This window comes from Parambassis ranga, chromosome 5 (genome assembly GCF_900634625.1).
Source record: "Parambassis ranga chromosome 5, fParRan2.1, whole genome shotgun sequence".
Taxonomy (NCBI): Eukaryota; Metazoa; Chordata; class Actinopteri; family Ambassidae; genus Parambassis; species Parambassis ranga.
The window spans coordinates 31,385,949-31,412,912 of NC_041026.1; the positions used below are offsets into that span (position 1 = coordinate 31,385,949).

A 26,964-nucleotide genomic window follows, 5' to 3' on the forward strand; every position below is an offset into this window, starting at 1 on the left:
AACATTTGCCTTAAAGGCAAAAATGACGCTGCCTTCATAAACTGCACCTTTTTCTGACCATTTGACTTTGATACAGAAATAATCTCTATCACTTTCTGTTCTGTTAGCCCATCTCGATACTACCCTGTGAACAGAGGTGTCCTGGCTGATTACTATGCTTATTCTGGTCCACACCATTATGTGGATGAATACCCTCTGTACCCACCAGGGGTCCGACCAGACAGCATCTGCTCTGTGTCTGCTGGATACGACCGACACTGGACTAATAAGGAAAAGCGACTTTCTCTGAGGGATGGACCTCATCAACTGTATGGGCCGCAGATGTCCCGGGACCCCTGGGGGTCACATTTCTACGGTGGAATTGAAACATCCATGAGGCGCTTGTCCATTCAGCCTCGCTCCAGGTCTGTGCCCAGGTCACCATCTTCATCCTCAGGTGGGCCCTACTCACCGGTGCCACACAATTTTGCTTCACCAGCAAGATCGCCATCTGCCCACTTTGACCGGTTTCAAGGGAGGATGAGAGAAGAGCCTATCTATGCTGATCCATCTGTTTACAGCCTGAGAAGATCCCTCAGTTCACCAAAGGTAAAACGATGTGTGTTTGTGTTTGCTTTTAGAAGATAGAGTAGTACTTTAGCACAGACTGAATATGCTGAAACAATATTCATCTCACTTTACTCACAACTTTTCCACCATTTTTACTTCCATTTGTCCTTTCCTTCTTTCCTTATAACCACCCCTTCTCCCTTTAGTATGACTACCCTCGTGATAGGAGGTCCTTAAGCCAAGGATTATACCACCACCACTATCCTGTATCCCCTTCTGTCCACAATAAAATGGTATGTGCTGCTAATGTGCTGTCATACACATCATCACAAATGCAGTCCTGTGATAACAGGTACATGCTATTGAAAATAAGGCGGTGGTGCTTTGCAGCTGTTACTTTTATTTCCTTTGTCTACTTCTCCTAACCTTTAAACATTCACCTGAAATTTCTGTAGCTGTGTTTGTGTCACTAACACACAAAATGTGACTGCTATTATGAGTATACATGCACCAGTATATGTGTGTGGGTTACAAAGAATAAAGACGCTGATTTTATTTTTGTGCAAGCAATTCCAGAAAGCAGGATCCAGGACTCTTCTGCAAAATAGTTTATAGAGATGTATGACATGTCTTCATGTATGGTGGAATTTGGGGGAACTGTATGTCTAAAAAAACAGACAGATCTATACAATAGACGGAAGATAAAGAAAGCCTCATGAAAGTTAGCAACAACAGCAGGGCTGTGATGCAAGTAGCATTTCGTTGGAACTGTTCCAGATATGAACCTAGACATGAACTGTAGACATCCAGTATGACTGGAAGATTGGGTGTGGTGCTTTGCTTTTATCTAAAAGTCTCTGTTTGTGCACTGTGTGTCTGTGTACTTTCCGTGCGTGTCACCACTGCTGCTGCTTGGCTTAGGAGGATTTATTAGACCTTCAGCTCCAACGTAACCTGGATTACCTAGACCACCAGGTAGGAGGACACACACACAAGTGTCTTCTGGTCACACACTGTGCTTCTCAGTCAGTTTTTAGTCAGTCTTTTATATGTTGCTTTGCTCCTTTATTTGAAAAAAAGCCTCTAGTTTTGTTACATCATGTTGCACTGATTTGTTATCAGATATCTGTAACCTGAGCACCATCTTCAGGTGCTCAATGGAAGCCATTTAACTGGCAAGGGTGCCCGAATGCCAGAGCGCTCATCCTCTTTAGCAAAACTCTGTGTACAAGTAAGAGAGGAGGGAGCACTATGGGGAACAAGCTTCTGTTAGCAAAACTACACCCATATACCTATCTTAAGGGTTAAAGCATAACCAGAAATATGTCTTTTATTTGTGGCTTCGGAATAATAACTTTTTGAGCCCTTACTAGTTCATTCTACTTCACAATATGAATGGTATATACATACACAAGCCTGCCTCTACATGTCCTTTCTGTCTGTCTGGTCTGCACGCTGCTTTTTTAATGTCTCCACCACCATTCTTTATCATGCTCTCCATCATACTTGAAATTTCTGTCTAGCAGGTTTGGGTGGTATCCAAATTTTGACACTGTCAAACGGCCTCCACATTTTACCGTGAATACCGTGCCGTGCGCCTTTTTTTTAATTTCATACTGGCAGCACACCGCGGTATTAAACTGGTATGAACCCGTCCCGATGTGTTTTTATTTTTTGTTTGTTTTTGTAATTTTACCTTGTTAAGAGCGCAGCATTGCGCAGTATTTATGTCAGAAGTTACGCATGGTAAAAAAAAACACTTGTCCGGTAAACTAAAAACCTGCCGGTCACGTTTTCCGCTGCCAAGTATTTTTAATAGAAACAATTAAAATTCTAATTGTTGGCTCAGACAGCGGCACCAAACTGTTGGCTCGTGCCTACACCGTTCAGAAACTAAATACCATCTCAGCTCTGGCTCGTCCTCTAAAGCGCAGCAGTGTTCTTCTAAGGTCTAAGGTCACAGGTGCGACTGTAGCTCTCTCTTTCTCTCTCTCTCTCTCTCTCTCCTCCGCGCTGTCACGTCATGTTCATAAACTTTATCAAAGGTCTCCAAAAGTAAAATATATTATACTACTGAAGTAAAACTGAAGATTCAACCACACAAGGCATCAAATAAAATATGTTTAATAAATTTGATCCTTATCTTCTATATAAGTACATTGCATTTTTTTATTGACGGTATTAAAAATGATACCGTCGCTACCTGTGTGCCCCGCCGATATACCTTAATACCGCCCAACTCTACTGTCTAGCTTCAAAAGTCTATGCAGGTCCATTTGTGATATGGACCTGGTCTCATGTGTGCAGTGGTGCATGGGGGCATTGTTGTAATTATATTTTAAGCATGATAAGATAAGAAAAACAAGAAGTGACACATGCTGTGAAGTTCATTATTTGACCTGATGAACATAGCATGTTAGCAGACCCAGGAGATTGCAGAGATGAGGCAGTTATCTACCACTTCCAACAAGAGACGAAAGGACATTTGAGTACAGTAGAAACACTCAGCAGAAATATAATTTTTTAATATAAATATGGCACCAATCAAAATTGGTGCTTTAGAGAAACCCAGAGTTTCCAGTCATATTTTGCCATCTTACTTTTAATGATTTGGATTAATTTGGTTGTGAATGTGTCACAGCCTCTTACAACTGCAGTGTATATAGTAATGGCATGTTCTCTTTTAACCCCATGCACTTTCTTTTATCCAACAAGCACATATGTTAGCAGAAGGATGGTCAAGAAGCACTAGAGAATTTTTTTTAATCTCTTTATAGCCACACTCCATTCCTTTTGTGACATTTGCAAATAAACCAACATGCAGGTGTGCATTGTCGGTATGCCCACATGTTGTTTACATGAGGATGAAGAATAGCTCCATGCATTCACCTCTGATGGCTGGCAGATGGGACATTCTTCACTTTTGTGTAACCCAGTCATCTGCCAGAATATGAGACCCAATCACTTTTACCCTCTACTGCAAAACAAAATGTTAAGATAACTTTTTCATTTTTTAACAGGTTCCTCCTTTCCATGATGTCTACAGCAGTGAATTACATCCCACATTGAAACTTAATGAGATTGAAACCAGTGTATGAAACTTTTTATTACATAAACAAATAAAGTGCATGGCCAAAAGTATGTATTAACCCTCTTAGTCTGCATTAAGCAGTAGTCTAGATGTGTAATGCCTAAGTTGAACATCACAATATGCAGCAATCACAGCACAGTTTTCTGCAGCCAGTGTGAGAAATTATTTTCCCAGTACAGGATAGAAAGATTTAACTGGGTTGGTGACCATTGTGGGATGGACTCTGATAAGACCTGGCTAAAGTCCACAGCAGCTGCTTTAGGGAACATGTTGTTAAGGGCACTAGCTGGTGATGTGTTTGTGTTCTCTGTTTTCAATCACTTGCAGTGGAATACAACTATCTGAAGAGCTCTTGGGAACTCACAGCTCCTTTGGAGGAGCGTGGTCCATGAGAGGAGCTGAGAGTGACGAGCAGTTGTGCGGTCACGTCTTTTTATTTTATTAATTAAAAGTAATATAAGTAAAGCATGTAAGTCTGGGAGGAGTGACTCAAAGTTTAAATAAAACCGCGATACATGTGTGGGAACAGCATACTTTTGGTCCTGTACTGACAACATAAATTTACACATATATGTGTTGTTTATATTCCTTCTCTGGTTTCCACAAAGGACTTTATATACCCATGTGTTCTTTGTCACATAGAAACTCTTGGGTCGACTGTGTGAGCAGAACCGGATTATGAAGGACCAGGAGGCTGTTGTCCACAGACTGAGAATGGAGAAGGTCCGTTGTTTTACTGAAGAAAAATAAAATAAGAGAAAAGAAAAGCTAAGAAAATCTTTGTGTGATAAAACTTGCAAAGGTGGTGCTGTGTATTTAAAATTATGCAGCCCTCCTAGCACAACAATGATGACCTCATGGGCATATTGTGATAAATGAATCCAGCCTTACACAGATTTACCAAGACAAAAATACACAGAGTATGAGTTTCCTGTTTAAGAGAAATCATTGGTTGCTGACTGTAAAAAAAAAAAATTAATCATTACTACATCCAGTGGCAATACAAGCATGACCTCTGTAGCTCATTAGCCATTGTCAAAGCTGTCAGTGCTGTGGTTTTTACCCATCAACAAACTTTACTAAAACAAGATGGCACTATACATGTTGGGAAAATAGTATTTTATCCTTGCTTTACTGATGGAGTTAAACCTATTTTAGATGGATAAACCATCTTTAAAATGATCCTAACTACAGTCAGTGTTTTATTTCCTCTCTTAGTTCTTGAGACAGAGAGTGCAGCTGACTGCATAAAGGCTCTGAAACAGCAGACAATCTGACAAAGGGGAGCAAGGTGGAGGGGAAGGGGAGGACTTAAGTATCCTCTCACCTCATAGTTACCTTTGGCCAGTATATAGAGTAGCATATTGTTTTTGATACTCACATACTGTCACTGTTCATTTTTTTTATGTAAACAACATAATTTGACAGCCAAACATAAATCTTCTTTCCTGCCTGCTATGCATTATGTCTCCAGGACAGGCTAGAGGAAGGACTGGTGGCAACTCATCAGGAGATGGAGCTGTACCTCAACCAGCCTTTAATCATGGAAAAGCTGCAATTCAAAAAGGAAACTCAGCAGAATCAGCTCATCAACATCAGAGGGGAGCTCTCCCAGGCCTCAAGTGTAGGACATTGCTTCAACACAACTATATACAGTATTTACATTTTGGGGGAATATATTATCTGTTTGAAATGACACCACTTAATTTGACTTAGTACAACATATTTCACTTGAGAAACTTGCACAGAATGTACAGAAAACCAAGTCATATACTTAACTATGAATTTTGATACTTACAACAGCCCTTTTGTCCCTAGCTTATCTTACTGCACATTAAGCAATGGTTAGGACTACTCTCTTAGTATGGCTGCAATTATTTTTGCTTTAGGCTTTAACCACCAGTCATATGGAGTTTGAAGCATTAGAGGATGAGGCCAGTGCCATCCATGGAGATCTATGGGAGCAGCTTAATGCAGGAGGACAGGTAAGAGGTCACAAAATACATAAACATAAAAAAACAAAAACAGCCGATGGCACATTTCCCAGATAAATTATATAATGCTACCCAGAGAGTTTTTTTCTTCATACAAAACAATGCCTACAAATTCTTTTCTCCAGCAGTCGGATATAGAGCAGGCAAACAATGTTCACTGTGTCATTGGAAATAATTACAACATACTTCAGATACAGTTTACAAGTTAGACAATTTAAACTGAGTAGAGTTCATCTGGGAGGGCTCTCTGGGGGTTAGGAGGGCTGATTGGCAAATTCTGTGCCAGATGTCACCTTAACTAGCTGGGGGCTAGCAAACAGAATGATGTCTAACCCTAGGGCAGGCTTTCATTTAAGTTAGAGCTCCATTTAGGTCTGCTTAAACGATATAAACCTGCCTAGGTGAACTGAGAGCTAGGCCAGGAGGAGCAGGCCGCAAGGATTTGTTTTTAGACAACTTTAAGAAGTGAAGTGTTTTTGTAATCAAAATTGTCTGTGTTGTCAAAGTGCCATCGTGTTCAGGGATGATGTACATAGTGGCACGCAGCTCACTCAGCAGTCACAAAAAAATTATTTAGTGAATACAAACAGCAGTTCATGTATGGATTAGACATTATTTCCAACAGACTTGAAATGGTCAAGATTCAAGATGCAAGAAATTTATTGTCAAATGCACAGCACTTTACAGTTACACTGAGCAATGAAATTCTTACTTTGCGAGTTCCCTTCACATGACTTTATACACAACAAAACTAAGATAAAAAACAGTAGACTTATTTTAGGCATAAGAATAAATAAAATACGAATAAGCAATAAGTATATATAAGAATATAAAATAAGCAAAATGTGCAGTTCTATGTACAGAGGGTAAAGTGTTATCAGTGTTTAAGCATTATTGTTTATGCATTATTGTCAGCAGTAGGACATTTAGAATGTGCAAATATGTTTACAGATTGTACATGCAAAAACAAATATGTGCAATTTTTGCATCGTGGCAATGATGTTTACATGATAAATGTTCAGTCAGTGGTTCAGCAGCCTGATGGCCTGCGGATAGAAACTGTTTTTTAGTCTGGTTGTCCTTGCTTTCACACTCCTGAAGCGCCTGCCTGATGGCAGGAGTGTGTACAGTGTGTGCTGTGGGTGAGTGCGGTCTTTGATAATGTTGTGGGCCCTCTTTGTGACCCGGTCATTGTAGATGTCCTGTAGAGGTGGAAAAGCTGCTCCACAGATGAATTGTGCCGTTTTAATGACACGCTGGAGAGCCTTCCTGTCCTAAACGGTGCAGGTCCCATACCAGACTGTGATGGAGTTTGTCAGGACGCTCTCCACTGTGCATCTGTAGAAATTGCTGAGGAGTTTGGAGGATAATCCAAATTTCCTCAGCTTCCTGAGAAAGAAGAGTCTCTGTTGAGCCTTCTTGATGATCTGCTGTGTGTTGTGAGCCCAGGTGAGATCCTCACTGATGTGGGTACCGAGGAGTTTGAAGGTTTTTACCCTCTCTACCTGGGCCTTGTTGATGAAGAGTGGGGCAAGCTGGTCTCTCCTCTTCCTTGGGTCAATAATCATCTCCTTAGTCTTCTCAGTGTTTAAGGAGAGATTATTTTCCTGGCACCAGGTGTCTTTGATGTGGGACATGACTGTCCTCTCAAAACACTTTATTACAATAGAAGTGAGGGCAATGGGCGAGGGGCACTATGGTGCTGGTCTTGAAGCATGTGGGCACAGATAACTGCGAGAGGGACAAATTGAAAATGTCTGTGAAAACCTCAGCCAGCTCTAAAGAGCAGGCCCTCAAAGCACGGCCAGGGATGTTGTCAGGGCCGGCTGCTTTTCGGGGGTTTGTCCTCAGAGGCCTGCTGACCTCAGTTGAAGTCACAGTGAGTGAAGAGCTCTGTGCTGCCTCTGCTAGTAGAATCCCTCTGTGGAGTCTGAGTAGTTGTAGTATCCCTCCAGCTTCAGTTTGTTTGAGGAGCTGTCTGTAGGCTGGGTAGAGGAACACGGAGATATGGTCAGATTGTCCAAAGTGGGGGCGGGGCGCGGCCTTGTATGTGCCCTTCACGTTGCTGTAGACCTGGTCCAGAGTGTTGTTGTTCCTTGTAGGAAAAGTCACATATTGGTGAAACTTTGGGAGCACAGACCTGAGGTTGCAGTGGTTAAAATCCCCGGCAACAAACACCGCATCCGGGTGTGAAGTCTAGTATTTGCCAATGATGTCATGCAGTAGTCCTAATGCTGTGGTTGGATGTAAACAACCAGCAGAAACACAGCACCGAACTAACCCTTGGCAAATAAAAAGGTCTGCACTTCACCATCAACACTTCGATGTCTGCACAGCAGTGTTTCTCCACCACCTGAGCGTCTGTACACCATCTTTTGTTAATGTAGACACACACACCGCCACCTTTGTTTTTACCTGCTGCTGATGTGCGGTCTCCGCGGTGCACTGTGTGGGTCTGAAGCTGAATGGAGTCCGGCGTACTTGCAGTAGTCCATGTTTCCATGAAGATAAGAGCACAGCACTCTCTGATCTCATGTTGAGATGTTGTTCTGTTCGTAGCTCATCCATTTTATTTTCCAGAGAGCGGACTTTAGCTAACAGAAGGTTGGGTAGTGGTGGTCGTGTACCTCTAGCCTTAACCCTAGCATGTACCCCTCCTCTCTTGCCCCGTTTCCGTCTCGCTGTTCGCTCTCTGTGGCTCAGCAGTGTAATCAAACAGAGCTTTAAACTAGCTCCAAATGTTTACATCGAACCCAAAAAACGCTGTCAGCCCACGGTTTGTGTCCTCGGTGGCCATGTCTGTGTGTTTTTACATCACCTGAGTTTGCTGTGAGAGACGATCGTTTGTTTTTGAGGATACAGAAGTCTGCCCATGTTAAGTTGTGACTGTCACTAGTTGACATGGGTGCGTTAACCTCACCACTTAAATGTGAGCGACTGACAGAATCAAGAGCATATATTGAGGTAAAGCTGCATTTAGCTCCTTTATAGGGCACCATGGAATATGATAACTGGACTCTTGTCACGTCATGGTTGTTGTCTTTGAATGTTCTTCACAATACCAGTGTCGCTGTGACACACAGCGCTGCTTATGTTTTGAATGGTGGCTTTAGTTCGGTGGTCCGATCAAAAAGGCCTGAGTTACATATTTCACATGGTTCACATCAAATCCATTCAACGTGACGGTGTCCGTGCTTGTGTATTCTTCACTATTGCTGAGTTTTGCTGTGAAAAACGCTGCTTTGTGTTCGTTTATTTCGCTTTTAAAGAGGGTCATCTGCCCATGTTAAGTTGTGACTGTCACTGGTTAACATGGGTGTGTTCACCGCATCATTCACATGTGTTGAACGGCCAACACCGTGAAGGAGATAGGTGCAGGTAAAGCAACATGAGACAGCAGCTTGTCTGTGGCGCAGAGAATAGGACGCTGGTTGGTAATCATATTGCTGTTGTGCAGAGTTTCGAATCCCACTTGGGGCTTTATTTATACATGTGGCTGTTTTGTTTTATAAGCACGTTCTCATTACTTTCTGTGCATGGTATCGACAGGACGGCTGTTTTTTATTCAACGCGGATATCTATATCTTGCAACATTGCCACGTGGAATGCTATTGTTAAGAAAGAATTTGTGCAGAATGTTAGGGCCCAAGCCCTTTACTGCCAATTCCACATTTCATGACAATATACTACTTTTAGATAATTTACCACTTTAATTAATTGATTAATATCTTCTAATATAAAGTAGTTTACCTTCACATTACTTTGTCTTTTCAGAGTGAACTAATTCATAGACATATCCAAAAGAGTTCTGGAGAGTCCAGGATGTGTTGGAGGGACTGCATAAAAAAAACTTCTCTAGAGGCACTGACTCAGCCAAGCACAGAGGTAACACACAGGCTTGGGAAAATAATCACATTCTTAATAACTATCTGTATCTGTATTATGAATATTGACTCTGTCCTTGCCCTACATCTCTCTGTTTCACTTCGATAGTGGCCAGCGGTGCATCAGGCTCCTTTAGCACCAATAGTCCAGCCAGTCCCTTGAGCTCAGTAAGCCTTACCAGCCCGCTCAGCCCTTTCTCCCCAGTGCCTGGCTGCCAGCCCTCCCCCACCAAACAGCTAGGCACGGAGGTAAGCACCAGACACACCCAACTGGGAACCTTACCCACCCCAAAACCTGGCACAGGTCCATGTTTAGAATCTAGACCCAGCCCTGATGTACGTAGAAAGTCCAGCTCTGGACCTCATCCAAAGTCATGCCTTTTACCTAATTTTAAACCTGATCCTAGGCCTAGATGTAGACCTAGAAGTTACAGGGAATCTGATACAACTCAGCAAGCTGAACATATAAATTACTATAGTTATGAAACCTATGATTCTACCTTCCCTCAGCCCATCCTCGCTTTCCAGAATCTTAAGGAGTCATTGGGGAGATTAGACACTGTTGTAGAGGAAATTGACCAAAACATCAGTTGCAAAACCAGCTCAAAGTCTGACCAATCTATAAATGCAGACAAAACCACAGCAGGGGAAAGGATTATTTCATTCAACGTACAAAGCCAGTACCCTACATACACTGATCAGCATTTAGATTCAGTCCTAACTCACTCTGACATGAATAAAGTTAGTTGGCTAACTAATGGCTATGGTAAAGAAGTTAGTATAGGCCTCAGAAAAGATGTCTATCCAGATTCTCACCCAGCTCGCTTTTCAGGCTTCTATGACTGCTACAGAAAAGAAACCTCCAACAGGCGTTTTTCAGTGCCCGAATCCCAGATCCTTTTTCATCAGGACTCCTATCAAACGGACGTTTTATCACTACGCTGCAGCACAGATATTTATACACTCTCTGTTCCTTGTGTTAAGAGTCCTGAAACCCAACATCCACATCAGCTTGCATCTCAGTCAGTATGTTATGCTGGAACAGAAGCTGGGGTGCTTACTTCCTCTAGCAATCAAAGAGAATATGGCATTGATTTAGTGATTCCAATCACAAAACAGTCTGACTCAATCAGTAACCATTCAGGCAAAGTGTTACTGCAGACACATCTTTGAAGAAAACTATCACTTCAATCCTTCAGATCTTTTGTTTTTTGATATGTGTTTTATATTCTAAAAGTAGGGAGAATCATTTCAGAAACATTTTGTATAGTAATTATTGAAAATGGTTTTAAAGCCACAAGCTTTATTAATTGCTGGTGTATATAACAAAGTATTGCTCTGGAAGCAGAGCTTTTTGAGTGCTCTGGGATCCCATTGAGAAGTGACAATTTAAAGCGTACTTGATCTACGGTTTTATTTACTTTTTTGGCTGCAGTATACAGGCTGATGATGGGGAGCTGTTTTACAGGATAATATTTAATGTTAAATGTGGTTTTCTTAAGGAGTCTGTATGGATAAAGAATTTAGAGAAGCACTGTTTCCATAACCATCAAGCATTTTCATCCAACTTTAATATGGAACCAAGACTCGTTCCACAGAGTTCTTGCCGCTTTTTGCTCTGCACTTTGCCTGGCTTAAAGTCTCTTCTCCTGATGCTTAGAACTCTTTGCCTCCCCCCCCCTCTCCTTCCTTCCCCATCCATGCTGCCCTTATGGTGTTAAAGGAAGTTATTCCCCCACGGCCACCCCTTCCCAAGTCTTATTACCCATTGGAGCCCTCCCCTACCTTTCCTCCCTCCACCTCTCCCCTGGCCTTTGACAGCACCACCTGGCTGCGCAGCTTGGGCATCGATGATGGTTTCCTTGATGGTGAAGAATCGCACATCAGAAAGGTATTTAGGTATCCAGTCCCGCCCTATGCCTCACCATGTCGTAACAGTCCCATGTCATCATTTGAAACCGAGAATCAACCAAAAACCATTCATCCTTAAAGATTTCACCTTTGGGTTTCTCACTTACACACAGTGTTTGACCTTTCAGTGCAATCTTAGCTCCACAGTTGATTGTTTAAACTGAAGTGAACAATCAACACTTTAGACTGTTTTGGTCTTTTCTTGTCAAGGATAAGCAGCACTTAGCTCCCAATATAAATCACCTGTCAAATCCCCATATACCCATATGTGTAGTGTGTTGTGTTGTAGTACTCATACTAGTCAGTACATGAAGGACACTTGACTGTGAGAGTCATTTATCCATTCTCAGGAATACTGTGGCACTGGATCTTTCACCACCATAACTTTATAAATGATGTGTTGCATCTGTTATTACAACTACACCAGATGTTTTAAATCATTATTATTTAATGCATACTGAACTGACATTCTTCACCACCTTGAGGTTTAATGGTGGCTACAACACAAATAATATCTCTGTATTGCAACCCCAGTTTAAAGACGAGAACAATATCGCTGGCTCACAAGACCAGGTCCAGGACAGACAATTCACCATGAACAAAGGTACTACAAAAATGTTGTACTACGAACAAAATTTCATCTAATGATCAAAAAATATATTTAAATTTACCTACTAAGCTTTTACATAACCTCAGTGAGCATTTACATAATTAAATTCAGATTATGTAACATCTGAATATTTTAGTTTAGTTTTTTTATGAATTTCTTCTCAGGAATAAAAAAAAGAATTCTGATTCTGATCCTGATTGTATCATTAAATCACACGAGGCATACAGGTACACTATTGCCTCATAGTGTCTGAGAATTCAAGTCTTTCTTTTGTCCTATGCTTATGGTCTTATTTCTTTTGTCTCTTTCCAGTTGGCATTGTACCTCCTAGGACCAAGTCCATAACTGAGGACTCACAAAGGAGTTCTACTGGAGGTTACCAACATAATGGCAAAGTGCAGAATGGAATCTCTAGGGTATGTCACACTAAATTATATAATACTATTAAAAAAATATCTATGACAACCTAATATACAGCTATGCAGGTTTCAAAATATTAGAGAGAACTCACAATGTTAATGATGAGGCAGTACTGAGTTATACAGCTTAAATGAGTGGACAGTATGAATAATACACCACAAGTTCCAGTGGGATAAGGAACGAGTGCGTTTCTACATTTTTTCACAGGAGCGCCCAAAGAGCGCCGTGTTTCCTGCTGAGGTTAAGTTGAAGATGAGTGTGGAGGAGCAGATTGAGCGTATCCGTCGCAACCAGAGCAGTTCTGTGAGGGACAAGAGGCGGAGTCTAAACTTCTCAAGCGGCCACTCTCCAGCCAACTACAAAGTTGTATGTTCAAGTACAGAATGACCCTAGTGTTTGTGCAGAGAATCTGTTTTTAATTGTTCCTAATAAACATAAAATGGATAGTACCTTTCTTAATGTATGTAGCATACATTGTCTAGACTTTTGCAGGCATGAATCAAATAGCAGATGACCCCTGGAGTTACTGACCTTGCATCTAATAGTGTATATGATGGTGGCAAGGTGACAGATGATTTGAGTGTATGTTTTTTTTTTTTTTATGGAAAGGTTCGCAGGCGGCTTACAGCTCATGAGATTGACATTAAAGACTTGGAAACAGCAGTTCGAGGCCAAGGACAGGAGACGCCACAGGAAGAAATTGCCCGTCTGAGACAATTACAGGCTGAACCAGAAAACTACGATATCACCAAAGAGGTGAGATTAACACACCATTAGTAATAAATACCGGTATGACAAAAAGTAACTAACTTAAGTTTATAGTTCAGGTAGAAGGGACAAACAAAAAGCCAAAGTGTCCAATAAAGTGTACCTTTAATTAGAGTTAAAGCCAAAAGAAATCCCAAAAAACAAAATCAAAAAACTGCTAACAAAAACTCAAAGGATCAAAAAAAGCTCTGAAAACAGAACTGAAAGCACCTAGGAATGAGGAACACAGGGAATGCAGGATAGCAACACATGGAGCAGACACAGACACACTGAAAAGGCTGTGTTCGAAATCAATCACTTACTCCCTACTCCCCACTCCCCATATGGGAAGTTCAATGTAGGGCACTACCTCATTTTCTGTCACTGTATCGTCGTCATTGCTGTCGATTTCTGCCGGCTAAACAAACTACATTGTTAGCAATTATAATTTGTGCCGTTATAGCCCAATAAATGTTTTATGGCAAAACATTAATATGTCAAGGGGGGTTGTGAGATGGAGGACACAAATGCAGACTTAGCGGAAGTATCAGGCAAATCTCAGTGTTTTAATTCAGGCAAGGTTCGGTACACAGGAGTTCAGTCCACGTGGCAGAGGTATCCAAAAAGGCAAAGGCAAAAAGCAGTAGTCAAATCCAAAAACAAGTCACACACAAGAGAATCCAAACTTACTCGAAACCACGTAGGGAAAAATCACAAGAGTGCAAAACTTACTTGAAAACACGTAGGGGAAAAATCACAAGAGCGGAAGGCTGCTTGGATGGCTGTGTCGCAGGATAACTCACAAAACAAACTGGCCCCAAGGGGCAGGAAACACACAGGCTTTATACACAGGAGGGCGGGAAGACACAGGTGAAGCACATTAGGGCGGAGCAGGTAATCACAGGAGGGGGAAGGGAGCACACATGAGGAAGGGGAAGTAAACAGAACTGAAACACAAGGGGAAGATCGAGTTTCAAAATAAAACAGGAAGTGACTAGTAAAACTAAAACTAATATAAACAGAAAATGAACTACAAAATAAAAGACCTGGCTGAAACCATGACAGTACCCCCCCCTCAAGGAACGGCTCCCAGATGTTCCACTAGAAACCACCAGTCTGAACAAAAATACAGGGAGCAAAAAATCAGTCTAATAAGGGTCCAGAAAACAAAAACTCAGAAAACTGGGTAGAGCCCCAGCATGACAAAGTCTGGGGGGGCTCAGAGAGCAAGGCCAGAGACTGAGAAGGCCGAGATTTCCCAGGGTCGAGAGAAACGGCAGGGGAACGCCAGAGACGAGGTTGCAGACCCTCCAGGGTCTGGGTGGAAGAACAACAGAGATAGAGACGCGGACCCTCCAGGGTCCGGGCGGAAGACCACCAGCGATGGAGACGTGGACCCTCCAGGGTCCGGGCAGAAGACCACCAGCGATGGAGACGCGGACCCTCCAGGGTCCGGACAGAAGACCAGCGAGGAAGGCGAGACGGACCCTCCTGGGTCCGTGCAGAAGACCAGCGAGGAAGGCGAGGCGGACCCTCCTGGGTCCGGGCAGAAGACCAGTAAGGACGAGATGACGGACCCTCCTGGGTCCGGGCAGAAGACCAGCAGAGACGTTGGGGCTGACCCACCAGGTTCAGGGCAGAAGGTCGGCGGAGATGAGGAGGCTGACCCACCAGACGAGGAGGCTGACCCTCCAGGGTCAGGGCAGAAGGTCGGCGGAGACGAGGCAGAAGACCCTCCGAGGTCCGGACAGGAAGCAGGAGGGAGGACCACCGGCGTCGGGACTGAAGACCAGAGGCGAAGGACCATCGGCGTCGGGACTGGGGCTCGGGAGCGATGGACCACCGGGGTCGGAACAGGTGCTCGGGAGCGGTGGACCACCGGGGTCGGAACAGGGGCTCGGGAGCGGTGGACCACCGGGGTCGGAATAGGGGTTCGGGAGCGGTGGACCACCGGGGTCAGGACAGGAAGCCGGGGACGGAACCCCACCAGGCTGAGGGCTGGAACTTGGGGACGGAACCCATCCAGGACTTGGACAGGAAACTGGGGACAGAACCCCACCAGGATGAGGACTAGAAACTGGAGTTGGGGGTTCCCCATTGACAGAATCAGTCGCTGGGGCTGAGGGTCCCTCTGGGTCAGGGCGTGGACCCAGAACAGATGGCCCTCCAAGGTCAAGGCTGGATGCACCCCCTGCATATAAACAGAAAATGAACTACAAAATAAAAGACCTGGCTGAAACCATGACATAAATAAATGCTACATTCTTTAAATGATCATTGTATTCATAAGACAGGTAAATTAACTTCTGTTGGTGACCATGGTGGTGACCATAGCATAGAAAATACTTTTCATAATGCATTGTGGCATACATTGAGGGCCCTGTATGGGGTCTATAATTTATCACTAAGAATTAGGACAGCACTACAAAATGGCAGAGACACTCTATAGGACCATATATAGTGATTAGGGAGTGATTTCGGACACAGCCAAAGAGTAAGGAGAAGCACACACTTTAACAGGGACAGAGGTGCAAACAGTTAGGGTGTGGCATGCAATCATTGTTCAAGGAAAACATGGAGTGACACATGAAATTCCAAAATAAAACAGGAATTTGAAGGGGGACACAGACATCAATAAAAACTGAAATGAAACTAAACATGATGATGCCAACTAAACCAACAAGAAGACAGATATCAAAATGCAAGAAACTAAACTAATACAAATATCCAAATATTAAAACTATAAAAACTGAGACTGAGAGAAATAAAAAAGAATGCTCAACTTTGTGAAATTTAAGCCCTAAAGTAATTCTACTTTGTCTCTGTGATTTTTGCTCATAAAAACGGATGTATTAGTGTGTGCATTCATTTATGTGCATTATGTTTGTTCTAGCTCATGGCCCCTGACAAGGTTCTGATCCCAGAGCGCTACCTGGATGAGGAGGATAACACACCTTTGAGCCCTGAGGAGCAGAAGGAGAAGCAGAAAAAACTGGAGCGGATCAAGACCCTCATTGCCAAATCAAAGTACAGTTTTGACCCTGACTCTAGACTAATTAATTGGTTTTGATTTGCTTTTATTAAATTACCTTCATGATGTATTGCTGATGTATTGCAGACTCCATGAATTCCAGCATATCTGTGTTTATGTCAGTATAAACATTTTAGAAACAACCTCTGAAGGATTCATTTAAACAGCGGAACACAAAAACGCCATACCGATATGAGACTTTTTATTGTCAGTTTGCAGAATGTGGTTCCTGTCCTGGATGGCCCAGTGGAGGGTGCAGCTGCAGTCAGTTCGCATCAGCAGTTACAGGAGCAGGAGAAGCGTATTGAGATCACCTGTGCTCTAGCTGCTGAGGCCTCTCGTCGAAGCCGCATCCTTTCTGGTGAGGACTATACTCACCTACTATATTCTTTCAATGCAACCAGTTGATTCACATCCAAATTTTCAAGTCCTCAAGGTGTCCAAAAGGTGTAATCACCCAAGATGCCTACCTTACTGGAAGAGGAATATAACATCGGTTTCTCTCAGAGGACCTTGAAGCTGTAATTTGTATGCTTGTTTTTAGCTTTTAGCTGAACATAGACAACCCTGTTCCAAATGGGCTTCCTTGTAAACTGCCCCATCAGCCTTGCAACATCAGGCTTCGTAAAGGAGTAAAGCCTGGTCCCTGCAGCAAACAGAGGTATCTGTGGCTGCTCTCTTGGTTGACTGAGGGCACTGCATTTCACTGTTCTCAGTTTGGCATTCAGTCTTTAGTAGATAATCCTACACCTAGTGGTCTGAGGTCTATTTCATTTAAATAACATCTAACATTTGCCTTCAAAACCTGCAAAACTATTGACATTGTTTATTTGCAAATAATACTTCCTCCAACGTTTTCATAAATTTGAGGTGAAGGCAACACAGCAAACCATTACTGAGTGATACTGAAATAAACCCCTGTCACTTTATCCCTTTCCATCCACAGTTATCTATCCAATTGATTACCAGTTAATCTGTGTTGCTTCTGAAAGAAAGACCAGTTGTTTTATTCTTTCTGTGCGCTTACATTTATTAAGTCAGCCAATAGTTGAGGAGTTCTGAAATCACGTGTTCAGTTTGACATGTGTTTATGATCCAAAATGGAAAGTTGTCCATTTGAATACACAGGACTTCTTCCTCTTTACCTATTTATTTCACTGTACTCCCTTTCACTTTTTGTTTTGTTTTCCATTTTCCCTCTGTTCACCTTACCATCGCCCCTCACCCCACCACATTCCAGCCCAGTGCGCCTCTAGCCCCCCCCTCTCCCCAACCAGCCTGGTTCCTACCCCTTCCTCTGTTGACTTTCCCAACTCTGCTCACATCATGAAAGTGTGAGTCTTACAAGGTGAGTCCCCTTCTTACCCCTTATTTGAATATGATGTGTGTGATTGGCTTGCACAGCTTTCTCCTTCTTCCTAAACTGCCATCCACAGGCTTGGCATAGTTATGATGGCTTATGGGAGCGTATTTATGCGGGTTAATGTAAACAGAAACTTTTTTTAAAATGATGATGTGTGCACAATGTTATTTTGGAAAACGGAAGGAAATATTTGTTTTTCAAAATATGTGTAAACAGGGTCTGAAACCAGGGGGAGGTTAGTAGTTTCAAATAAAACAGGGAATAACGAAAATGTCATAACAAAATATGCCCTGGCTCAAAGGTGGAAACCTGACAGTGTGACTCGCATTTTGTGTGTAGGTTTAAGTTAGGCAGGAAAATAGCCTGGACATCCATACTTCTTCACTTCTGTGTGTGAAATGGGTCTGTAATCTCTCACCTTCACAGCCAATTCTACTCAGCAGAAACCCTACTGCCCTGATCATAACTGTTTATCTAAAATGGGATACACATGAGCATCCAACATCTTGCTGCTTGATTCCTTCAATATTTACAGAATTGTCTTGGATTTTCCAGCTTTTATCACAAAACTAACAATTTCTTTATTGGTGTGCGTACTTTACTGCACACCATTTTGGATGTGTTTTTTTTTGTTTTTTTCAGTGCTAGTGTGGTTGTCACTCTGCCTACCTTACATGCTTTGTTTCTCTGATTGGTTGTATGTCTGTCCAAATGCATCCAGAGGGAATTTATTTCACATCTATTGATACTGCCCACTGGAAATCTAACTCAAATCCACAGACACCAGTAATTGTTTTTTGTGAAAAAAAAAAAAAAAATATGGATGGCAAGGCTAACAGGGATCTGAAACTAAAATGTGCTTTTGCTGTATTAAAACAGCAAAAATATTTTTATTGAAGTTAATAATGTTGGTTTATGTAGAAATTCCACTGTTTTCTTGTAATAGTGAAGTACTACTTCCAGTGGTAATGATTGATGTTTAATTGTCTTTGTCTTTGCCCCTCTTTGCTTTTTTTAGTTCAAGCCTTGGCTGCTGTAAAGTTTGATGGAGCTTCATTCTAAAGAGTCACTGGGAAAACTGAACAGTGAAGATGGACTCAGACATATTTTCAGCAGGTGAACTAATCCAACAAAAGCATTCAAAGCTGCCTGAGGAAGTTCGGGAAGGCAAGAGCAGGTGTGAAACAAAAACAAACATCAGGACCTGTGAGCTCCTTGTCCCAAACAACAGTTCATTTACCAGCTTCAAGCTGTCATATTTCTTCATAATTTAGCTCAGGACATGTTCTACAAAGTAGAGATTACTAACGAAATATGCTCAGATGTTTTACATTCAAAGTGGCAAAGTGTCAGTGAATTAATGGGAATGGTAAGCAGTTGACAAGGAGACACAGCATGTGACAGATCCATGTGGAAAATGAACTGCTGTGGATGATGTCATCTCAATCTCATTGTCGTTGAAAATGCTTCTGAATACTAAAAGCCAAAGGTGAGACCAAACCACCAATGGCTGGTAGGCCCAGGCTGAGCACACTTACCCACAATGACACATTATGACTCCCATATTTTGTAATATTCTGAGGACTGCTGAACTCACTGTGAGGGTGATTTACCCAGAATGCAATCCTTTACACTTATGATTACAGTTTTCACAGCCTTTGCCAGCCACCAGGACAGCAGTGTCATTGAAGAGTGGTTAGAAATCCATTTTATGCCAGACAATACAGTGAGCGAGTCCACTTAATTCCAACATGGTCACATGGTCTTAGATACTGACAAAGTACTAGCTTAAAATTCTTGCATACATTGCCTGTGTGCCTGTTGTAAAACCAAAGCTGCCACATATCAACATCTTGTGTCCCATTGCTGTGGATCACAATATTGTAGGAAAGAGTGGACCTATAATTAGATATACAATGTGTAATTAAGCTTTTAGAGTAGGTGAAAGAAGCAGCAGGCAGCCCTATCCTAGAAGTCAAGCAGCATTTGTTTGAGTATGAACTGAAGGAGATGGAGTGGGGAAGTTCTTTTTGCTGGTAGAAACATTTCAGTTTAATGTTTGTGTTCAGGATGGTTACAGTAAGCAGACACTCTCACCATTGGACAATGATGGTAGTTAAAACGGCACAACAGGAGCATGGGACTCTGCATTTGAAGCAAATATTTATTATAGAAGCATCGACCACACTGGTCTCTGCACTATCACTGTACACTGCTTTTAATGAAGCTCACATTCCTAAAATGTTTTGGCACAGAATGTTGACATTAATTATAAAAAGAAATTTAATTTATTGGGTCTGATTCATATGAGTTGCAGTGTCTTGCAGCGGGATGGTTGCCCAGCACCAGTAACCTCACTTCCCTTTGTATTCAGCATCAGAGTGGAATTCATCATGAATGATTTCCATACATATGTATATGTAATATGTTGAGTATGTGTTTATAAAAGGTATACTGTATGTGGACACTGAAAAATATAAAGTGATCATAAAGTGACCTTAGAGGAGGAACTAGTTATTGATGCAGTCATACTGGAAAATACTGTCATGTAACATAATTTTGTTGGATGAAACATTTCATCTAGCCATGCAGTGCCATAAAATATGTGCTATGTTTGGATGAATGGATACACTGTGCAGTTATAGTAAGGTGCATCCCAGGACAGACAAACATTTGATTCTCTTTGATACGATTCCTACAGATAAAGGTGATTTTAGGTCAAAGGTCATTTTACACAATTGTGCTGTAAGATGTGCCGCCGATGCTCACTGTGGCCAAAAGATTTAGCAGTTTTGTTTAACTTGGTCTTTTTAAACCACTGCAGGACCTGTAGGCAACCACAGCCTCTTCACTCAACAAAGATCACCTGTTACCTTTATGACAACACACTGTTTCATAGAGAATCAAGTGTTATTTTAGATACAGTATACTACAATCCATGGGATGGATGGGATGTATTTGTTTTTCACATGACTGTACTTAAGTATCGTAGGTATCGTAGGTTATAAGTATAAGGCTAAAAGAAAGGGCAATGCTTGATTATATTAATTTTTTTTACATCTGTATATATGTTTTAATTGGAACTTCAAAATTTGCAATTTGAAATCAATTTGAATATATTTATAGTTGTAAGCATTGTTTTCATGTCAATAAATAAAATAATACAGTTTGAATACACCAAAATACAGTAGTTGTGAAAATGGAGCTCTTTCATATGGGTTAGTAAACTAAATGGGCACTTAAATGATGGGACGCTGTTCATAAATCTGCTGGACTTTAAAAACACAGTTTCATATGGAGATTAAAACACTTTGAAATATTCGCACAGGAAGGAAATTAACTTTTGAGCTTTTGCATACAACTGTACAAACATGCAGTTACAAATGTACACGTTTCTGTTAAGATGATATTCAATTGACTCATTCTTTTCCTGTAAACTGACCCTAACACTTACTCATAACCACTAACTTAATTCCTAACATTAAACCTAGAATTCATTCTTGAATTTAAGAACTTACACTGTGGGTTTGGATTGTTGTCCCCACACTGTGGCTGTGTAAACAGAATTGTGTAACACCTCAATGCTCAAAGACAACAGCTGGTTTCATATTATGGGTTGGTAGGTATAGAGATAGATATTTTTGAATAAACTGGAATCTGATGCGTTACCAATGACAGGTCAAAAAATGTTGTGTCCAATATTTGATATCACTGTAGATGTAGCATTTGTGAATGTTTAAAATAAAGAATATACATTTTTAAAAGTATACATTATTTTGGATTTCAGTGAAAGTATTTACTGCTATTAACATGTAACTATTGCTACTTTCGAAAAAATAGACAAACTGCTTGATCTATGCAAATGATAAAAATGAGACACATTTGCTTGCTTTGAGAAACCTTTGCAATAAAGTGAATGTATACACTTAATGTGTTTGTCTAGATGCTTATGAATTCATCACAGTATTTTGTGACAATGCCACTGTCTGAATTGGTGATATATTATTGTTAAATTAATGTATTATTTTTTAAGCACTTGATGAAGTTCACTGCCACAAAACTACTGAGGCTAACTGTTCAGTTTGCTCGTTACCTTGTTGATATTTTTCAGTCTTTGTTTTCAACTGTATGACTGATTGAATAAATTTGTCAAGTGTTTGACAGTACCACACAGAAGGTGGTTAACCCTCATGCACTGTTCGGGACATTTTTGTCCTCTGAGAGAAATTTTTCTGTTTATTTTGGCCATAACTTTGTCAATATGTGAACAAATTGAATCATTTTTGCTCAACAAGCTTAATTTTACATAAATTTTGTTAATATGATTTTAAAATTTTTCATAGGTCAACAGTACATTGTGGGCCTTATGTGTTGTTCGGGACAAAAACGTCCCCTAACTTTAACGGTTTTAAAAATATATCAGATAAATATTTTTTTGAAATTTTTTTGCATAGACCTTTTAATTAACTTCAGTTCTAATCAACAGTAGTGAAAAAATCATTTCCCCCAGGATTTTAACCCTTTAATCACCAATTTTATAAGGGGTGGTGCTGAAAATTGGAAAAAAACACACAAAATGGCTCATTTTTAATAGAAAATGTGGACTGGATTTTTTTTTAACCTTTATTACAGTCTTTGTCATGTCAAACATCAGTAAAAAAAATTGACTTTATTGCATTATTAGTTTTTGCACAGCACTGGATTTTCATTTTTTCTCCCATTTTGCTGAGATTCATGCTGAGAGGTTCAGACAAAACAAAAACACTAGTGGACTTGCATGCATCCTCCTGGTCATTTGATGGTGACAAGAGCAGCAAGCAGCATGAAGAGAGGATTCACTTGTGAACGAATGAAGGATTCACTTGTGAACGAATGAAGGATTCGCTTGTGAACAAGTGACGGATCTACTTGTGCAGCCTTCACAGCTTCACAGCCTGGCCCTTCATAGAGCCAGGCTGCACAATCATTTCCAAAGATTGTGCACAAGTGAATCCTCTCTTCATGTTGCTTTCTGCTCTTCTCACCATCAAATGACCACAAGGTCACATGTAAGACCACTTGCCTTTTTGTTTTGTTTAGTCTGCACCTGTAGACATCAAAGGGCCACACATGCATAGTAACACTTTGTTTTTGTTTACTATGAAGACTCTGTGGTTGTGTGTACTCACAGACAACAAGATCAGTGTGCAAATGGCTCTCTTCCTCTCTAACATACACACACAGCGTGTAGACACACAATTATGTGCTAAAATACTCCCTATAACTCCATATACAAGCCAGAAACTACAGTACATGAGCACAGGCCTGCAGGTAAAGGGTTAATATGGTCATTAAGTTGTTAACTGTAAAAATCACAAATTTTACCTCCTACCAACAGGGTAAACCACCAACAATCAAGAATGCATGATTATGTAGTGCCATGGCTGTGCAGTCAAAAACAAGTGTGGTTATAATGTAAATCTATGGGACAAAATGGGAGAAAAAAATGAAAATCCAGTGCTGTGCAAAAACTAATAATGCAATAAAGTCAATTTTTTTACTGATGTTTGACATGACCAAGACTGTAATAAAGGTTAAAAAAATCCAGTCCACATTCACCTTTTCTATTAAAAATGAGCCATTTTGTGTTTTGTTTTTGCACAGCACTGGATTTTCATTTTTTCTCCCTAATGTGTTGTTCGGGACAAAAACGTCCCCTAACTTTAACGGTTTTAAAAATATATCAGATAAATATTTTTTTGAAATTGTTTTGCATAGACCTTTTAATTAACTTCAGTTCTAATCAACAGTAGTGAAAAAATCATTTAAAGTCAAAGTTAGGGGACGTTTTTGTCCCGAACAACACATAAGGGTAGTGTTTGCGAACAGTCCATGAGGGTTAAGATCCTACTTCTGCTTCCATTTAGCTGTTGCTACAAACATTGCCACAATAATCCACAGTACTGTACACGTACATTACAGTAGGGCATTGACATAACTACAACAGGCTATGCCTGAGCTCACTCATTGTATTTGGACCATGGTGGTAGCCAATTAATCCTGTCAAGATTCAAAAAGAGATTCAAGATTCAAGAAGTTTATTGTCAAATGCACAGCAGAGCAATGAAATTCATACGTTGCGAGTTTCACCCTCTCTACCTGGGCCTCTTGATGAAAAGTGGAGCATGCTGGTCTCTCCTCTTCCTTGGGTCAATAATCATTTTCTTGGTCTTTTCAGCATTTAAGGAGAGATTATTTTCCTGGCACCAGGACACAAGCTGAGCCACCTCTTGCCTGTAGGCTGCCTTATCTCCTCCATTCATCAGCCCGATGACGGTTGTCTCATCAGTAAACTTGATGATGGATGTGTTACTCTGGGAGGGGACGCTGTCGTAGGTGAAGAGGGTGTACAGTAGTAGACTGAGCACGCAGACTTGGGGGGTTCATATGCTCACAATCTTTGTGGCTGATGTCATGGCACCAACTCTGACAGTCTGGGGTCTGTCTGTGAGAAAGTCCAGGACCCAGAGGCATAGTGGGGTGAAGAGCATTTCAGCCAGTGTGCTGGGAATGACAGTGTTAAATGCTGAGCTGTAATCTATAAACAGCATTCTAACATAGGTGTCTTTGTGTTCAAGGTGTGACAGAGCTGTGTGGATGGCTGCATTAACAGCATCATCAGTGGAGCGTTTCTGACAATATGCAAATTGCAGGAGGTCTAAGGTGTCCGGGATAGTCTCTTTGATGTGGGACATGACTATCCTCTCAAAACACTTCATTAGAAGTCAGGGCAATGGAGCGATAGTTATTTTGTTTTTCTTGGGGAGGGGCACTATGGTGGTGGTCTTGAAGCATGTGGGCACAGATGACTGAGAGAGAGACAAATGTATGTAAAAATCTCAGCCAGTTCTGAAGAGCAGGCCCTCAAAGCATGGCCAGGGATGTTGTCAGGGCCAGCTGCTTTACGGGGGTTTGTCCTCCTCAGAGCCTTGCGGACCTCAGTTGAAGTCACAGTGAGTGAACAGCTCTGTCCTGCTTTTGCTGGTAAAATCCCTCTGTGTTGTTTGGTGTTGTCATTCAGCTCATCTGGTAGTGTTTTGTGGCTGTCTGTGACCATACTGCTCCTCTGCTGGAAGTATGTGATGTTGTTGTGTTGTAGGCCCTGCCACATGCTCCAGGAGTCTAAGTAAGTCAAGTAAGTCCAAAGGCTTCTATACAGGGTGTAATAGCTGCTATTGGATGCTATTAGATCACAATGGAAACCAGTACCTGCCAGCTGACTAGAATTGACATGAATGTTATATGGAAAAAAATGCTGATTAATGAACGTGCATATTTCAACAATGATCTACTAAAGAAGAGGATACTGAGCTGTTTCATGGTGAATTATTTTGTCAACAGATGGCAGTATATATTAAGTATTATGCTCTTTTATTGCCACATGGGGTATTAAATATTTTGTCCTGGTTTATTTTTGCCAGATAGTATTTGATTTGGTATTTTATCATTTAAATAAATTAGCAGTCTCTAAGTGTTTCTTGACCTCTGATTATAGAGTGAGTTATGCTAGGATTTTTAGTTCAGTCATTCAATCCCCCCTTTAGCCTGGATAGAATGCCACACAGAAACATAGAGGATGTAATGAGTATTTTTTTATTGAGCCTTATTTTATGAACATTCATGTTTATTATGTTTCTAAACTATAAATATGCAAATAAAATTGATGAAATTATATATTACAGGATAAGAACAACCATCAGGATTAGTGTCATTTTCCATAACGTAGACCAAAGGAGTTAAGGTTGTATGTGGACACATCTTGGCGTTTCTTTATATTCTGGTGGATGGGCACCTTTGCTATCCACCATCCTGCCCTGTGAAAATTCAGCCCATCAGCTGAATGGAACTTAACAGCAGGCACACCAGAACTCTTTGCTGATGGCAGTGTTGATGCATGGTTTAAGTCTCTCAGGGCTTTGAGAATTATCTGATCTACAGAACAAACAAGATGAGGATTTACATGTTTGCGACATCATTAACACATTCATAAAAGCTTCTATATGACTACTAGTATAGAATGCCACATAGCTTCTTTAAATGTTTTAAAGTAGTCAGTGAAAACTCAACAGCAATCAATGTACTAAAGATCTAGCATCTCCTGCATATCGTGACTTTGTTATGAACTACAGGAATATTATAATAGTGTTATTAAGCATAAATAATAGTAACTAGTATTGTATGGTAACAATGACTCAGACAGTTGTAATCACAACAGAAAGATAACAAAATACTGCATCAAACAATGCGCATTTAAAATTTTAGTCTGCAATCTTATCTTAAAGTCTGCAATCTTATCTTATTATACCTATCCAGCCTGTGTGTTAAAAAAAACTCTGTCCCCTTAATATAATCCAGACTGTCTATTTACTTTTTTATTATTTTATCATTTTAGGTGAATTAAAATTTCATGTTAGAATGACATGATTTACCACAAATTAATATTTCATTATGTAAACATACAGTTTTGTATAGGAGAAGAGGGACCTGACACTGTTTTTCTAAGACATCAGGAGGCTGACCTTCTTTGTTGAAGATGGATTTGGAACAGGTGATGTGGACCTCTGCTGACAAAACAGCTGTCAGCAAAGCAACAATGAACCTGGACATCATGACTGCCAGTATGATGGAGCTGCTGAAATAAGACAGACATGTTCATTTATATTAACTTGTAACATGCTGGTCAGTGATGAAGACTACATGAAGCCGTACTGTCTGTCACTTAAGCAATGATTGTTAACTCAATCTGTTATTCAGGCAGAGGTCACAGGTCATTTCCTATGCAAGGACAGTAAAACTTAAATGTTACAAGTTGAAGGACAAAGCAGTGCAGGCTCAAAAAATATCATTACATTCATTTGATTGCTTTATTTTCTGGTCTTTTACCCAAAAGCATTTAGCATAGATAGATAGATAGATATAGATCCAATAACCAACTGATGGTCCTGTAACCTCAAACAAAGCTGTCTGTAATTACAGCAGTGAATATCACAGTCAAAACCTAGAATTAAAGCAGAAACTCTTGACTTGCTCATGTCTTAAGTGTGTTATATTCAGTTTATAACTATATTTTTAAACCTGTAGAAGAGAGCACATCATTTTAATACAAACATATAGTATGGTAACTTTTTGCAACAGCAAGTCAGCACCATGCTGATTAATCTGAAACATGAAAAAAGTGGCACATTTCCTCCAGAACCATTCCAACAAAATAAAGCAATGGCCTTCAGTATTTGAACAACTCCTCCAGTACATACAGAGGAATCTTTATTTCTCTTTAATGTTAACTCCTACTCCCATTTCAGTTTTACACAGGCAGCTGTGGCTG

At 40.8% G+C, this 26,964-nt stretch overlaps 1 protein-coding gene across 1 annotated transcript in view; it reads left to right on the top strand.

Annotated features, from left to right (window-relative positions):
- Nucleotides 1-21,530, top strand: part of plekha6 (pleckstrin homology domain containing, family A member 6) — a gene marked incomplete at its 5' end in the record, with an annotated part of 28,757 nt that extends 7,227 nt beyond the window's left edge. Inside the window, 19 exon segments of the mRNA XM_028405937.1 lie at nt 108-588; nt 756-842; nt 1,471-1,524; nt 3,570-3,641; nt 4,283-4,363; nt 5,115-5,264; nt 5,530-5,625; nt 9,409-9,430; nt 9,433-9,519; nt 9,628-9,767; nt 11,242-11,409; nt 11,964-12,033; nt 12,352-12,455; nt 12,667-12,825; nt 13,069-13,215; nt 16,100-16,233; nt 16,450-16,598; nt 17,478-17,585; nt 18,619-21,530. Of these exon segments, the coding sequence (XP_028261738.1) occupies nt 108-588; nt 756-842; nt 1,471-1,524; nt 3,570-3,641; nt 4,283-4,363; nt 5,115-5,264; nt 5,530-5,625; nt 9,409-9,430; nt 9,433-9,519; nt 9,628-9,767; nt 11,242-11,409; nt 11,964-12,033; nt 12,352-12,455; nt 12,667-12,825; nt 13,069-13,215; nt 16,100-16,233; nt 16,450-16,598; nt 17,478-17,575 (2,299 nt within the window).
- Nucleotides 21,531-26,964: the final 5,434 nt, after the last annotated feature.